Here is a 15,929-nt window from a genome sequence, read left to right as displayed (position 1 = left end):
AGGCTGCTGAGTGCTGACTTGGTGCCCTGGAGAAGGAAAAGGCCGAGGTCTCCTGCCATCCACCCCTCCCCTGCTCTGGACACATGTGGGGGACGGTCCCAGTTCTTGCCAGGAACCCTCAGTCATGCCTAGGAGGCCAGAGCATGGGGCCCAGCGTTGTCCTGAGGTGGGGCCTGGCAGGATGTCCTGATGGTCCACTCTGGCCCAGAGCCCTGCCTGCCGCACCCAGCACCTCCCCAGAGCGGGGCCTCTGCCCCAGCCACCCTGTCTCCCCAAGCAGAGACTGCCACGTGACCCGTGGGCAAAGCTGCCAGCCCCTTCTTCAGCCTCCTCCCTGGGATGCCATTGAGTGCAGTGCTTGGCTCCTTAGCCAGAGGCTGGCAGCCAACACGGACACCAGCCGCCAAAGGGTCACTTTTATTTGGACGTCGCAGCCTGCACCCACAGCCTGGCAAACATTCAACACAGGCTCTATCACCCGGGCCCCCTGAGTGCGAGAAGCAGGGCCTCAGCACAGGCGGGCAGTGTGCCCCAGGAGGAAGAACTTGGGTCCTCAGAGGGGCTCCCCGAAGCGTTGCAGCTCCCGACGGGTGCAGCACAGCGGGGCCTACAGCTCACCATGTCGCACATCTGGTCAGGCATGGCAGTGCCGGTGGCACAACTCCTTCCCTGGGCAGCAGTGGCTCACTCATCGCTGTAGTTGGAGTAGATGAGCTTTTGCCTCTGTGGCAGCTCGGCGCTTGCAGGCACCTGGGAGGTGCCCAGACGCTTCAGGGACTTCTGGATATTGTCTCTGAACAGAGGCAAATACATTTTCCCTGTCGGGGAAGGGAGGGCATGGGTGAGGCGGGCATCCGGCACAGGACAGCCCACAGACCCACCTTAGGGGCCTCCTGGCCTTGCCCTGGGAACGTGGACCCTGCCCGTTCTGGGCCCTCCAGACCAGCCCTGAGCTCCAAGCCCTGCCCGCCCAGGGCTCTCGGCCGCCTTCATTCCTCACAGGAGTCCAGGAAGCCACAGCCATCCTGACGACCCACACTGGTGGCCAGAGAGCGGCCAGAGCCACAGGCAGCCCCCAGTGGACGGCCCAGGCAGGTGCGCGCATGCAAGTATGCATACAGATCCACCTGTGCGTGCACACACTCTGCTCTCCTCCAGGTGACACTGAGCCTTCCTCTACCTGGAGACAACCTCTGTCCAGAAATGATATTTACAATCAAAGCGCTAGCTCCAGTCCAGGATGGAGAACCGATCCCCCCAACCCTCAGTCCCTGGTGAGTGGTGGAAGGATGAGAAGCGGGCGTCTGTGCTCCTGCTGGAAACCGAGGACAGGTGGCAAGTCACATGTCAGGGCCACCAAAGATGGGGGCAGAGCCAGAGGAGGTGACGATGGGATCTCAGGAGACCCTGGCAGGCCCTCCCCCAACTCTGCACAGATGGGATCCCTCCCAGACAGGACTCCACCCCCAAAGTGAAACCTTGGTGACCATAAACATTTCCCTCTTGTGTGGCCTGCGGTGACCGGCAGCCTTCCTGGTTTCCAGCATAAACCCAACCTGGGGGAGCAGAAACAAGCCAGCAAAGCCATGGCCCAGGGCCAGGCCAACCGTCTCAGTGTAAGAACAATGGAAGAAAACACTAGGAAACATCAGTTGAAGAGGTCACAGCCCGGTACACTCAGCAGACAGGTCAAGATGCTGACTAAAGGAGGCATTTTGCAGTCAGGAGCTGCCTGGGTCTGCGCTAAAGAGAAAAAGGAAGCTGAGGGAGGGCCCACGAGGGGCAGTGAATGAAGGGGGGGTGTCAGACGCAGACCTACAAGGCCTCCGAGGTGAGCAGGCAGGGCGGGGCAGGAGCTGGAGCAGAAGCCGTGTGGCCTGGCCACCAAGGAAGGGACACAGCTCTCCAGTCCTCTGTGCCTACACGTCTCCATGTGTGTCTGTGTCCTGCTGGTCCTCAGCTGACAAGGGCAGCAGCAGATGCCAGAGCAGTGGGGGCTCGCCCAGCAGGGGGTAGAACCAAGTTCCTTGCGAGAAGGGGGTCACACACCCCGGCCATGGCAGCTCAAATCAAAATGACAACCTGTGGAAAGGTCCCTGCCCAGGGCCAGCACCTGGGTTGTTAGAATCGAGGGCAGCTGGTCTGTGAAGTAAGTGCCATGTGATCTCAGAGAGGGAAAAGGAGCGATGGAAACCGGCGGGTCCATTTTTTTTTTATAATGGACATACCACGTTGTTAGGTCCAAGTGTACAACATGGTGGTGCAATGTATGTTGTGAAATGACCACAATAAGCCTAGTGAACTGGCCTACTTTTAAAACACAAAGATTGGGAAAGGGCCAGTGGAGGAGATGGAGCCCGCCCCCGGCAGAAGGCAGCCCCCCACACGACAGACGGCAGTGGCTATAAGAACCTCTGCAGAGCAGGTAGGTAGGGCACCAGCCGCAGGAGGTAGAACTGAGACCCTGTGGAGAACAGAGCCCCTGTGCCTCTTCCACAGGTTGGCAGCCTGAGCACAGCCTGCAGGCAACAGGGGCCACACTGGGTCCATCTGGGTGACATTCTAGGGACGGAAGCAGGTGGGTGGCTGCCAGGGTGGGGACAAGAGACCATACATACATAAATGATGCCGGGCCGTTGGCTGTCCACATGGAAAACATAAAACAGGGCCCCTGTCACACACTATCCACAGAAACCATATTTTGGGTGAAAGGACCAAAATATGGAAAGCGACACCTCAAAACGCTTTCCCAGAAAACGGCCACTGCTGCAAAGAATAAGCTGGGTGAACGTGGTGCCTGGGCATTCGGACGCGTGGAAGACCACAGACACCCTGACATGCCGCCACAGAACACGAGCCGCTTCCACCATTGACCAAAAAAAAGGCCATTCCATAGAAGACGTGGGCAAAGATTTCCCACAAGCCACAGGCAATTCACAGACCTCCAAATGGCCAATAAATAAATGGATGAAAACGCTCCCCTTCGCCTGTCATCAGGGAAATGCAAAAGGGACTTTGCAGAGGGTCGTGTGGTGTGAAACCTTGCTGTGGGAAGCAGTTCTCCATGCCACGTGCATGGGACGTACACACAGAGCCAGCCACGAGATGCGGGAGGGCACTGGCTTAGCTGTCCGCCGGTCCAGTCCTTTAAAAACCAGCATGAGATCGGCACCGCCGGTGTGGACGTCTGTCCACCTGAGTGGTGGAAGGTCACGGGCTCCTTTTATTATTTTGTTGATTTTTTAAAATTTTCATAGGGCCAAGAAGCCTGTATGGTGGGGGCCGTCTCTTCAAAAACAAGAACACAAACCACACACAAAACTGAGCCCAGAGCCCCGGCCTGTGCAGGCCTCCCAGGCTCACGGGCAGCTTGCAGACGTGCGTGGTCCCAGGAAGGGCAGTGGGACAGGAGGAGCAAGGGCAGGTGCCGGACTCCCCAGGCTCCCAGGGAGAGCAGTTGGGCTCCCGTCTGTGGCCCCGAAGGAAACGCACAGCTCCTGGCCTCACGTTTTCTGTGTGTTTCCTGGGATCCAGTAGGCCACCAGCACCACCCGTCTCCAGAGAGCACAGAATGCTGGCTTCTGGGCAGAACCCTGATGCTGGCAAATTCCAGGTCCATTATCTCCATCACCCACATTCCAGCGCAACGCCAACACCCTGTTCCCGTCTCCCTGGCCCCATCCCCAGGCCTGCTCGCAATGCCCCTCCACCCCCTCCTTCCTGGGCCTCTGCTCCCATGGCTCCCCTGACCTGACCTGGCCACCCCTCAGATACGGGGCCCAGGGAGGGGCCACCTCCAGACTGGTCCCTCCACCTTGCAGGCCTGGCCCTGTTGCCCTGAGGACCTGGGCCCCTCCTCGAAAGCGTTCTTATTGTCCCATCCCCCTGATGGCTCCCTGCTCTAAGTAGGGCCCATCTACCCCTCTGCACCCCCTCGCTCCACCTCCTGGACCTGCCTCCTCCAGCGACCGTCCACCTCGGACACTGCTGGCCCGCTGTCCTGCCTGCCGGTCCTCTGCCCACAGCTTCCGGCTCTCACGGCCATTCCCTGGTCCCTCCCCCGCAGTGTTCCCCACCTGCTTCCCTTCCACCTCATCTGGACCCCACAGCCCTGGCTTCCCTGCCCACTCTGACATCCCCATCTGTCACCTGCAGCACCGCACAGCTCCGCAGCCCTGCCCTCACCTGCCCTCCTCGCTGCTCCCAGCCTGGGCTGCCTGGGGCTGGGCCAGTGGCAGAGCACCTCTTTCCTAGCCCAAGAGAGGACCCCGCCCAAGAGTCCAGGTGGGTGGTCGAGAGGAGCCTGGAGGGGCGGGAGGCTGGGACGGAGGGTCACAGGGCAGCGGGTGAGCGGGTGGCTGGGCCCATTCACAAGCCAGAAGAAGGTGGGCACGGCCGGGATGGGGAGAAGGGGGGCGGGCTGCATCGGACCCCCCTCGGCAACCCGACCCTGCACAGTCGCCTGGCTCAGCCGCCCCGTTACACCCTGAGCTGCCTGTGCAAGGCCCTCGGGGCCTCCTGCCAGCATCTAGGTCCCCACCAGTCACCAGGCCCTGCAGCCTGCCCCTCTGAGCACACTCCCCCATCACGGTCTCAGCCCCCTCCCCACCCCCAGCCTGTGACTTTTGAGTATGTTTACCTGTTGCCAACCTCAGCAAGTGACTACAATCCCAGCAATGATGCCAGGTCCCAAAGACTGGGTGGAGCCCACAAAGGAGGGGCTGTAGGCCAGTGGGGGGGCTGGGGAAGTGTGGGGGCTGGTGTGGAGCCTGGGCACGGGGCCTCCCTGGGCCTGCTGGGACCCCCCAGTCTGAACAGGGCCTACGTGACTAGATTCCATGTTTGCAGAACCACAGGGCCAGGTGGCCAGCACGCACTGTCCAGTCAGGGGCGGGCTCCCCAGGACAGTGGGCCTGTGGCAGGACATCACGCCCAGTACTCCGCGAGCAGAGTGGGCAGACGGTCTCAGCAGCATCACAGAACTTTCTAGAGGGAGCTGCGTTCTGCGGGAGCCCCAAGGACAGGTGCCCAGGGAGGCCCCTGTGCTTGCACACACCGGCAATGCCGTGCCTCCGTATCCTCAGGGCCTATAAAGGGGAAAGCTGACCGCAGGGCATAGGGCCCTGAGGGGTGGCTGCTGGCCTGGCTACACCCCCTTCCCCCCCACCCCCGCTCTGGCCCGAGTCTCAACAACGGCACTGTGGGAGGGGTCGGGCGCACAGAGGACTCATGCAGGTCAGCTGTGCCAGCCTCTCCAGGGCGCTGGCACAGAGCTCGGCACAGGGAAAGCCGCCAGGCGCCCTCCCCAGACGCCGTGGCAACCACAAGGGTGGGTGAAAGGTGGCCGGTCCCAGTATATTCTGAAGATCGACACAATGCAATTTCCTGATGAGCAGGATATTCAGGTGAGAGAGAGAGACGGTGAGGACACACCTGTCTGTGGCCTGAGCCCGGCCAGTTGGCCTTGCCAGAGACGGAAGACTGTGGGCCAGCGGGTGTGGGCACATCTCCACATGAGTTAAAACACACAAAGGCACCCGGACGACTGAACGAACTGACCAATGGAACAAAATGTAGTCCAATGAAGAAAGCTGAAGATTTATACCAGAACGACTAACTTCACGTAACTTCTGTAAAATGGAATGGCTTGTCCTTTAAGAAGGGGGTGGCTGAAAGCATTCCTGCAGTCACAAAGTGGCCTGCTGCTGTCACTGTCATCTAATGCCACACAGAGCCGCCAGTATGTCGGGGAGGGACAAAGAAAAAGCCACTGACGGTACCGCGTCTGCAGAGCCTGGAGCCGATCAAGCAGAGAGCGTGGGACGGGGATGCAGCCGTGGCTGCCAGACCTCACACACACTGTGTGCAGGAAACGACCTGAGGTGAGCCTGCGTGACCCAGCGGCTGGGCCACCCCGTCGGTGGGCGCTGAGGACCGCTCAGGCACCTGGCCCTGTGGCAGCTGCTGGGGCTCTGCCGTGAGCACGGTGCCTGCCTGTGTGTGTGGGGTCTGGCAGACATAGCACTTTCTCCCCCAAACCGCAGCCCTGCCTCCTAGGACGTGGGCTCCTGCAGGGCAGGATCCCCTGACAGTGCCCTCTGCGGTTTCCTGGAGGCCCGAGAATGCCAGTCAGAAGGCACACGTGTGCCCAGGACAGGAGAGGATGTGGCAGCTTCCGCCGGGGGCAGGAGGGATGGAGGGAGCAGTCCAGGCAGGTGCCATGCACAGGACGGGAGGTGGTGCCGGGGGCCGGGGGGTGGCAGCAAGGACTTTGATGTGGTATGCCCCACGTGGACACGGAAGTGACACGGCTGGCCTCTGGCTACACTGGCGCCCTGGTGGCCGCAGGATAAGGGGTGGTGGGGGCACGGGGTGCCGGAAGGAGCCGATGGCTCAGAGCTGAGCAGACTTCCCGCATGACTAGCTGTGAGGTTAGAAAACCCAAGCTACCCACGTGATTCCTAGGTAAGGGACACCGGCCAAGGTGACCCCAGAGTCCTGGCGCTGCCCGGAAAACACAGCCCTCTACAGATGCCCACTGCCTCCCAAACTGAACAAAACAGCCAGGTCCAACCAGACATTTTTGGACCTGACAGTCTACAGCTCACCGGGTAAGTATGGACGCCAGTGAGTGCTCTTCACAGGGAAGGAGAAAGAGGGAATAATGGACCCAGGGTGGCAGGCTGGGGCACCTGGAGGCCGTGACACACAGCAAGTACGTGTGGCTCCGGGGCGCTCACACCTCACACGAAGATTAACTCCAGGCTGCTTACAAAACGATGGGGGAACAATGCCTGAAAGGCGATTTGAAAGCTGATGCATCCTGGGTAATCTTGTCTGGGGGCCGCTTCCTCAGTGCGCAGGCAAACACAGCCCTGAAGGTCGGACACATGGCTGACAACACAAAAAATTCCATGTAGCAAATGAAACCTGGAGAGGGCCCTTCCCTGGAGACATACAGGGCACAGACCGGTCCCAACCGTCCCAGAGAGCACAGTGACACAAACTGAAAATGGGACACCTTTAAAATCTGAACATGTAACCTGTGTGACTTTAGCCAAAGGGAAAAACAGGTCAAGGTGTGTGAACAATGAAACGACCTAAGTGCTCAACAAGATACTGGGCACACACACGACAGAGGTGACAGGACGTGCACATGGTGTTGCAAACACACAACAGGTGACAGGACACTTATCCTGGGACATCAGTTTGAGTTTCACTGTCTTCATCTTTTTTTGTCTTTTCTAATAAGCAAATATTTCACCCAGGACAAAAAATAAAGTGATTTTCATTGGGGGGAAATGATGGTGCAGAAAATATTTAATAGCATAGCAAGATATGCATGGCTTCGTTTAGAATATACTTTCAGGGGTGTGTGTGTACGTGTGTAGAGACGGGATTAGGAGAACACACACCAGTGTCGGCACTGGTAACTTCCAGGTGTCAGGATAAATGTCATTTATCTTCAGCAATTACACTCTAACTTTCACACAATTAACAAGTACAACGTGAACTGAGACGTACTAGGAGCTCTTGTGGCCACGTCCCACCCCCAGACCCTCATGGCCCAGGCCCTCCCCAGCCTGGAGCGCGCTGGCTCCGTCATGTTACCAGGACTGGCTTGTGCTGGGGGACAAAGCCACGGCTGCAGAGCCACACACAGGGTCCTTTTTCCCTCTGCGCAGGCACCTTCTTCACTGCCCCCACACACACACACACACACGACCACCGCCCAACAGGAGCCCACCAGCAAACTTTCCAATAGGACGCCCCATCTCTGACAAGAGACCAAGGAGACCAGGGCTGCAGGCAGGGCTGCCGCGACCCATGGAAAGCCAGCCTGGCCGCGCCCCCCCCCAAGGCTCCATCACCCCTTCCTGACCTGTCCCACTGCGCCTGCCCTGCCCCCACCACTCTGCTCTCCCCCTCCTGCCTGGACACACCTGAGGACCAGCCGCCCGCATGTCCTCCTTCCGCCTGCCCCCTCCATGAAAGCAGACCCACCCTCCTCATGCCATGTTCCTGGCTGTCAGTCACCCCCAGCCCCAACTCCATCTCAGTCATGGGTGGGTTCCATACCCACTGCCTCTGTAGCACACGCCTGGCAATAATGTAGAACACGCAGATAATAAATGCACGTGGAGGAAATGAACCCTGCACATGGGCAGGGAGCCTGGAGCTGTGGGAAGGAACGTGAGGCACCCCAGGGTGTCCCTTCTGAGCAGGGGATGGACCGGGGGGCTATGGACTCCTGGGAAGCCCCCAAACACCCCCAGCACAGGAGCTGCCTTCGGCAGTAACCTCCAGTCCCACAGGGAGCTCAGAAGCTCAGCCACCCCTGGGAAGGTCTGGGAAGGTCTGGGCTTGCCCATACGGCAGAGCAGCACAGAGAGGGATAAAGCACGCCCAGTCGGGCCCCTTTATTGCGGGGTCAGGAGGGAGATGCCCCCACACACAGCCCTGCAGTGCAGACTTCCCGGGTTCCAGGGTCAGAGGCCCCGGGGTGCAGGTGTCGGCAGGAGAGGTCCCTGGCCTTGGCCGCAAGTGTGCTCCTTCACTGACAATCCATCCACCCTCCGGCTCGCATCCTCCAGGTGGGTCCCTGGACAGAAAACTGGGGGCAGGAGGACGGTGAGGGCCCTGAGGGTTCCCCGAGACAGCACTGGTGATGGGAGCTCTGGGGCGCAGGTGCACAGGTGGCGTTGTGCTCTGCGCTCACACGTGTGTGGTACACAGCCAGGTCTAAGCGCTAGCTGGACTGGTCCTCAAAGAGGGGATCTCACAACCTCCCCAGCCCCGTCCTGGGTCCCCAAGCTGAGGGAGCTGTGAGCAGACCTGGGGTACACCCCGTAGTGGGCCTGTTATTAAAAGCCCCATTTCACAGAGGGAGAAACGGAGGTGACAGCAAGTATCAGAGCTCCAAGAGGGACAGCTTTGGGGGCACGGCCCAAGGGCAGGGGTCAGTCAGCCCCTCTGTCCACACCAAGGACAGGCAAGAACAGGCAACAGCTGCTGTCTCCCCGCCCACCCAGCCGACCCAGCCTTGCTCACCACCATCACCATCCTCAGAGCACCAGCTCAGTGTGTGGTCACCACAGGTCACCCCAGAAGAGGACGGAGGGCAGGGAGAGGAGGTGTTTCTAGAGCAGGCGTCTGTTGACCCCCACAGTTCAAGAGACCCCTGAGAGGGCAAGCTAAGAGGAAGCTTCCTGGCAGAGCCCCAAGGTTAAGTGCCCACCAGGGGGCCCAAGTACCCGGTGAGGCCCCCAGGCATCATGACTCCACCCTGTGGGGTCCAGGCAGGCCCTCCCCAGGGAGCCACGGGCACACAGGACATGACGTGCACCATGTGTGGAGTGGCAGGCTGCCTCAGTGCCTCCGTGTCCCCACAACATGCACATCTAGGAATTCTGGAAAGTGGATTGGCTTAGAGAGATTTGGGGGAACAATGGAGACCCTCGCCCGGCGACCCCACAGGCCAGTGCCCATGTCCCCACGCCAGCTGGCCGGCCGGCCTTTGGGCTCACCGATGGCCAGCAGGGTGGCACATTCCCTCTTGTGGAAGCTGGCCCAGGCTTTGGTCTTGCAGCTCTTGCTGCAGGTCAGGATGCCGTAGCAGCGTGTGCAGGGTGCCAGGCGGACCCCCACGGAGCGGCCGCACTGGGAGCAGAACCTGAAAAAGGGGATCCTACAAGGGGCCACGCGGCCGTCGGGCATGATGCCATCGGCACCCGCGTCCTCTGCCCGGGCAGCCGCTCACACATGGACAGAGACCTGAAGTCCCATCCAGGGATGTCCAGCATGGAGCCCCGGGAGCCCCAGTGGTGGCCGACGGGGCTGGGCAGGGGGCCCTGGGGCCATGTACGTGCCACAGTGCGGGCGGGGGGATTTCTGTGTGTGGGGGGCGGGCAACAGCCCCGAGTGGACACACACAGGGCTGGGGGAGCCCCGCACACCCGAGCCCCCTGCATCAGGAAGAAAGGGAGCCCAGGTGGGCCCACGGCCCCTGCCCGCCCCGCCCAGCACCCCCACCCCGTCCACCAGGGTTTACTGGGCGGGTACGGTCTGACGCCCAGGGACAGTAAGGCACACAGGCACGTGGAGACTATTCCAGAAGAGCAGTGTGGGAGCAGAGCCATGACCCCAAGGAAGGGCTGGCGGTGGAGGGGCTGCAGGGGTACAGGCCCAGGGTCCACTGAGACAGCGCTCATGTTCAAGAGACGGGGCCTGGGCTCAAAGCCCACCCAGCCACCCCCCACCAGCCATGGAGCCACTCCAGCTGCAGCGGGTGCCCTGCCACCCCCACCCACAGTGAGGAGGGCCACGCGGCACTTACTGCAGCTCCTTCTCCACGTACAGCGCCTTGGGCAGGCGGGCGCCCTTTTGCTTCAGCCTGTGGCAGGCGATCAGCTCCGCTGTGCCCAGAGAGACCCACGTCAGCTTCCCTGGGCCCTGCTGCTGGTGCTACCGCTTCCACAGATGCAGGGAGCACTGGGCTACCTGCCCAACCCCCTCCTGCAAGGAGCCCGCCCTGGCTCACAGGGAGGCCGGTGGGGGACCCAGTCAGGTCCAAGGAGGCAGCATGGGGACTGGCCTGTGGGTGGCAGGGGAGGAGGGTCCACGGCCTTCAGGGAGGGGCCTTCCCCTGGCTGTACTTGGCTCCTACGTGCTTGCCCACCATCTGGCCGCTGGCCGGCTCAGTGTGCCCTTTACCATGCTGTTAAAAGGCCACCGGGCAGCCCCAGGCTTCTCTGGCCTTGCCCAGGGCATAGCCCTCTGGAGTGGGGCCTCCTGGCTCTGCTCTCTCCCGTGGCGGCGGGAGGACACACAGTAGGACTGCAGGGCACTGAGTCCCCCAGTCACCGCCACAGCCTGCACCATGTCCCCCCACTTCCTCTCCTGAAACAACACGTTGCCGAGCCAGATAGGAAGCCTAACCTCTGCCTCCTCACGAGAAGCAGGAACCTCACAAGGAGAGCGAGCACCTGCTGGCCAGGAGAGCAGAAGAGGTGGGAGCCCTCCTCCCTGTGCCCACCGGCACCCAGGGCTGCCGCTCAAGGAGCTGTGGGGACTTGGACGTGGGCCCGGGAAGCTCGCTGTGACAGTGCCCATGTCGTCAAAGCAATGTCAGGAAGGCCACGTGGCACCAGGGAGTGCTTCTGGGACAGGTGACAATAAAATAGAACTTAAAAGCGATGGTGCCACAGCTTCAAAAATTACTTCTTTAAAAGGAACAGGAAAATGAGAGGAGGGCATTTCTATTGCTTGAAGTGCTGGGAGTCTAATGACTTTGTTGTGACGTCCCTCACATCCCACCCAATTCCCCTATAAGTGCACAGTTTAGGGGCTTTTAGTACATGGTGTGCAGCCGTCACCACAGTCAATTTTAGAACATTGTCACCACTCCAAAATGGAACCAACCCGACAGCTGTCAGTGCCTGACTCCCCCCACCCACTGTGTCCCACCCCCCAGCCACCAGCCCCTGGTCACCACTGATGCACTTGGTGTCTGTGGCTGGGCCTGTTCTGGACTCCCTGTGAGTGGGACGCCTGTGACCGGCTTCCTGTGTTTAGCATGTTTTCAAGTCCGTCCACTTTGCACGTGTCAGTGCTTCGGTCTTCTCTGAACGAACAACTATCCATCATATGGATCAGCCACAATTCATTTGTCCATTCATCAACCCACGGACATTGGGTTGTTTTCATCATTTGGCTTTTATGAGCCACGCTGCCAACTACTCGTGTACAAGCATTGAGTGGACATTTCTCTTGGGCACATCCCTAGTGGTGGAGCTGCTGGGTCGCACGGTGACTCCGTGTTTGACGTCTGAGGACTGCCTGCCACCAGCCGTGCACGAGGGGCCCCTTTCTCCACATCCTGTCCAGCGCTTCTTAAGTTTCTGAGGACAGCCCCTAGTGGTGTGGGCTGCTGTCTTGGTGTGGTCTACTTTGCATGTCCCTGATGGCCAATGATATCAGGGGCTTATTGGCCAGTTAGAGATCTTTCTTTCAAGGAATTGTGTATAGATGTTGACGTAAAGAAGACTGAGTCCATCTCTGTGCCCCCTGATTTCCTTTCCATTCCAGTTTTCATGCTGTCAACTCTGGCTAACTTAACTGCGCTCAGCCAGCACACCAAGGCCTTAGTTAATGACAAGTTTACACAATGCAGCCACAGATTTTTGCAGTAATGGTCAGAGTGGCACAGCAATGAGGTAAGTGTCAAACTAGGTGCTGGTGTCAATTGTAAGCAATTATGCATCACAAGACGAGCAGGAGGCAAGGTTCCCAGCTCACTACATCCATTGTCCCTTTGTCTTGTCAATCATTAGGGCCTCAGCTACACTAGAAAACATTTAGTGTAACAACTGTCTACCATCAGAGTCAAGCCAGGCAGACAGGGGTCCCCTTCGCTCCGACCCCAGCCCTGTAAGACGTCCCCACAATAAATTCTGTTCCATTCTATGGAGCTGTCTGCCTCGTTTTTCAATCTCAAGATACCTCTCGGTCCAGTGGTCACTGTTGCTTCACTCCATCAGACAAATTTCTTTGTCCAGTTTTCTTTTTTTTTAAAAGATTTTATTGGGGAAGGGGAACAGGACTTTATTGGGGAACAGTGTGTACTTCCAGGACTTTTATCCAAGTCAAGTTGTCCTTTCAATCTTAGTAGTAGAGGGTGCCATTCAGCTTCAAGTTGTCCTTTCAGTCTTAGTTGTGGCGGGTGCAGCTCAGCTCCAGGTCCAGTTGCCGTTGCTAGTTGCAGGGGGCGCAGCCCACCATCCCTTGCGGGAGTCGAGGAATTGAACTGGCAACCTTGTGGTTGAGAGCCCACTGGCCCATGTGGGAATCAAACCGGCAGCCTTCGGAGTTAGGAGCACGGAGCTCTAACCGCCTGAGCCACCAGGCCGGCCCTCTTTGTCCAGTTTTTAATTCAGTTATTTGTCTTTAGTATTGAGTTGTAACCATTTCTTCTGCATACAAGTTCCTTATGAGATATGTGACTTACACATATATTCTCCCACAGGTTTTTTCATTTTCTTGACAGTGTGCTTTGAAGCAAAAAAGTTTTCAATGATGACCAATTTATCTACGAGGTGTGATCAAAAATTATAGTGAATGTTTAAATTTTTTAAAAAATGTATTACAGTAGAAGACACAGTGCCATAAATCCTCCTCAGAATACTCCCCCTCGCTTCGAACACAGTTATCCCATCGTTCTGGCCACTTTCTGAAGCAGTTCTGGAAGTCCTCTTTCGTGAGTATCTAGTTGGGCTGTCGTGGCTGCCTCGATGTCCTGAATCATTTTGACTTTGGGGAAAAGCCAGAAGTCGCATGGTGTCAGATCGAGTGAATAAGTTGGATGAAGACACACCGTAATGATTTTATTTGACAGAAATTGCCATCCCAGAAGTGATGTGTGACGCAGGGCATTGATGGAGGATGATTTACAGCACACTTTAAAACACACCTTCTCTCAACCGTAGCTCACACCCGACTGACAGCACCAAACAAGTTGACACTTGTCACACATTGTTACTAAGACTCGACGTGCCACTTCCTGTATTGAAGATCCCTGCCTTTCCGTTGGATGACACTCGGCAGCAGCATTCACCACATTTTTTTCACACTTCGTAGACATAGTTTAACTTTTCCTTTCCAATTTGAATGCATTTTATCTTTTCTTGCCTGATTACACTGGCTAACAACTCCAATACAACACTGAATGGAAACGGTGAGAGAAGACATCCCTGTCTTCTTTCTGATCGTAGGGAGAAAACGTCTTGTCTTTTCCATGAAGTCTGATGCTGGCTGTGGGTCTCGTAGGTGCCCTTTACCAGGTTAACAAAGTGCCCTCTGGTCCTTGTTTGTTGTCCTCTGCAGCTCCTGTCTGCTCTAGTGCCCAGCCCACATGGTGACGCAGGTTGTGTGCCCAGCAAGGCCACTGTGCTGGGCACATGACTCAGTCCATCCTGCAGGCACTCTGTCACACAGAGGAGAGACCAAATGGCTTCCCAGTGCCACTGACGGGCTGGTCCTTGGGCTCCCCGACAGATGCCATCCTATCCCAGCTCCCTCGCCCTCCAGGGCGGACACCTGATGTGGGGCCCCAGGGGTTTTTCACCTACTGCAATTCTCTAGCAAGCTGAACAAAATGTTACCACAACTAAGCAACAAGCGCCATGTGTCATGTGGATGTGTTCTGGATCCTTCTTCAGATCCACAGGCGTTTCCCCCATGTCCAGTGCCCCTGCAGCCCTTCCTGCCAGGCTCTGCCCAAAAGTCCACTTGCTCGGACTGGTTCTGCCATGTGCCGATTGTGGCCAGACCACGTGGGGCTCACACCCGGATGATCCAGGGCTTCACCCCCCAGACCAGACTGCACCAGGCGCGGGCAGGGGTCAGCGTTTCAACCCCTGGGACGTGGCTCGCCACACAAAGCTCCAAGCAGGACCCTCGTCCCCATTCCCAGTTGCCAGCCAGTCTACCTGGGAACGAAGGCACTAGACGTGCAGTGTCCTGAAGTCACACTCACTGGCTGGCCTCCCAGGGAGTACTAGGTCCTGCCCCGGAGCCCTGCCCCCAAGAGGGAGAAGTCCACACCTGGGCTGGGCCACCCTGCTGCCCACGGGCCCTGCAGCAGCCTCGAGCTCAGCCAGCACCTCAAACGTCCTTCAGTCCTGCCCCAGCCCATGGCAGCGGGGCAGGCATTCCCTGCACTAGACTAACGTGTCCTAGATGCCCTCCCATCATGCAGCCTGGGCTTGTCCTGCGCCCTGGGCCTGCGCCCTCCGACTTCTCTTTCCAGGCCTGTCTCCCCAGCCTGGACCCCCCTCCTCGGTCTCTCACACGACCACCTTCGAGGTCAGGACACAAGGGCCAGCGGGACCCTGGCCCAGAAGGTCGCCTGGGCAGCAGCAAGACAGGTCTCTCTCATGTCCCCCCACTGTGGCCCACAGAGCCCAGGTCTTCAGGGAGCACAGCCCCAGACTCAGCGGCCGGTCCGCAAGGAGGCCCATCCCGTTCCCTGTCCTGGGCAGAGCAGGACTTGGGCTGGTGGGGGCTGCAATGGGAAGCACGTGTGAGCCCCCAGGACGGCGCCGCCTGGCTGGCCCGCCTGTGGCCGCCCACCTTTCTTGCTCAGGTACACCGCCTTCAGGTCCCACTGGCTCTCCTTGGCAAGGACGGCGCGGCGCAGCTGGAAGCCCATGTAATCCAGGAGCTTCCTCCGGGCCAGAAACGCCTCCCGCTCTGCCGGCAGCAGGGTGTGGAAGGGGCAGTGGGCGATCTTCCGGTCCTGCAGCACAGCACCCGGCATGCCAGTCACCCGGGGTCCCACCGCTGGGGACTTGGGGGCACCACCGCCGGTGACCTCGGGGGCACCACTGCCGGTGACTTTGGGGCACCAGTTCCCATCCCGGGACAGCCTGCCCCACTGCCACCCTGGCCTATCACCACAGCAGGGACCCTGGGCAGGGAGCAGAACTCTGCTCTCCGTGGTAACTGAGGACAAACTGGGACAGCACGCCAAGAGCTGGCGCACAGGCAGCCATGCCTGCAACGCATTAGGGTGCCAGGTCTTCTCTTCTAGGAGGCCGGAGGGAGGACCTTGGCCCAACTTTGCACTTGAGACACTAAAGGCCCCCAGCTCCATCCCCATCACAACAGGAGACTTCAAAGCCGTACCTGGTAGAATTTGAAATACCCGTAGTCCACGGCCGTGCCCACAGCCACCTTGTCCCCCTGCGTGAGCGTCACGGGGTTCAAGATGTCAGCCCCGTAATTAATGAGCTGGTCAATCTATGGAGAACAGAGCTGTGTCAAATGTGTGCGGACGCCCAGCCAGCGGGACGCAGGGCTCTCCATGCTGTGTCCAGGCGCCCACCGCGTCCAGGCCCTTCCACCAACCTCGCTGGATGGCAGGAGGGCAG

At 58.9% G+C, this 15,929-nt stretch overlaps 1 protein-coding gene across 2 annotated transcripts in view; it reads right to left on the bottom strand.

The window, feature by feature from the left end:
• Positions 1 to 15: 15 nt before the first annotated feature.
• Positions 16 to 15,929, bottom strand: part of ANKMY1 (ankyrin repeat and MYND domain containing 1) — a 41,747-nt gene continuing 25,833 nt past the window's right edge. For both annotated transcript variants that reach the window (XM_033111658.1, XM_033111657.1), the window contains 5 exons: positions 15,685 to 15,798; positions 15,130 to 15,295; positions 10,337 to 10,415; positions 9,528 to 9,688; positions 16 to 818 (listed from right to left, as the gene is read on the bottom strand). In XM_033111658.1, the coding sequence (XP_032967549.1) occupies positions 685 to 818; positions 9,528 to 9,688; positions 10,337 to 10,415; positions 15,130 to 15,295; positions 15,685 to 15,798 (654 nt within the window). In that variant the 3' untranslated portion in view covers positions 16 to 684. The remainder of the gene's footprint in view (positions 819 to 9,527; positions 9,689 to 10,336; positions 10,416 to 15,129; positions 15,296 to 15,684; positions 15,799 to 15,929) is intronic.

The sequence above is a fragment of the Rhinolophus ferrumequinum genome, chromosome 8 (assembly GCF_004115265.2).
Source record: "Rhinolophus ferrumequinum isolate MPI-CBG mRhiFer1 chromosome 8, mRhiFer1_v1.p, whole genome shotgun sequence".
In the NCBI taxonomy this organism is placed as follows: Eukaryota; Metazoa; Chordata; class Mammalia; order Chiroptera; family Rhinolophidae; genus Rhinolophus; species Rhinolophus ferrumequinum.
The sequence above is the reverse complement of the archived record's forward strand: the minus strand, read 5'-3'. Positions and strand labels throughout refer to the sequence as shown.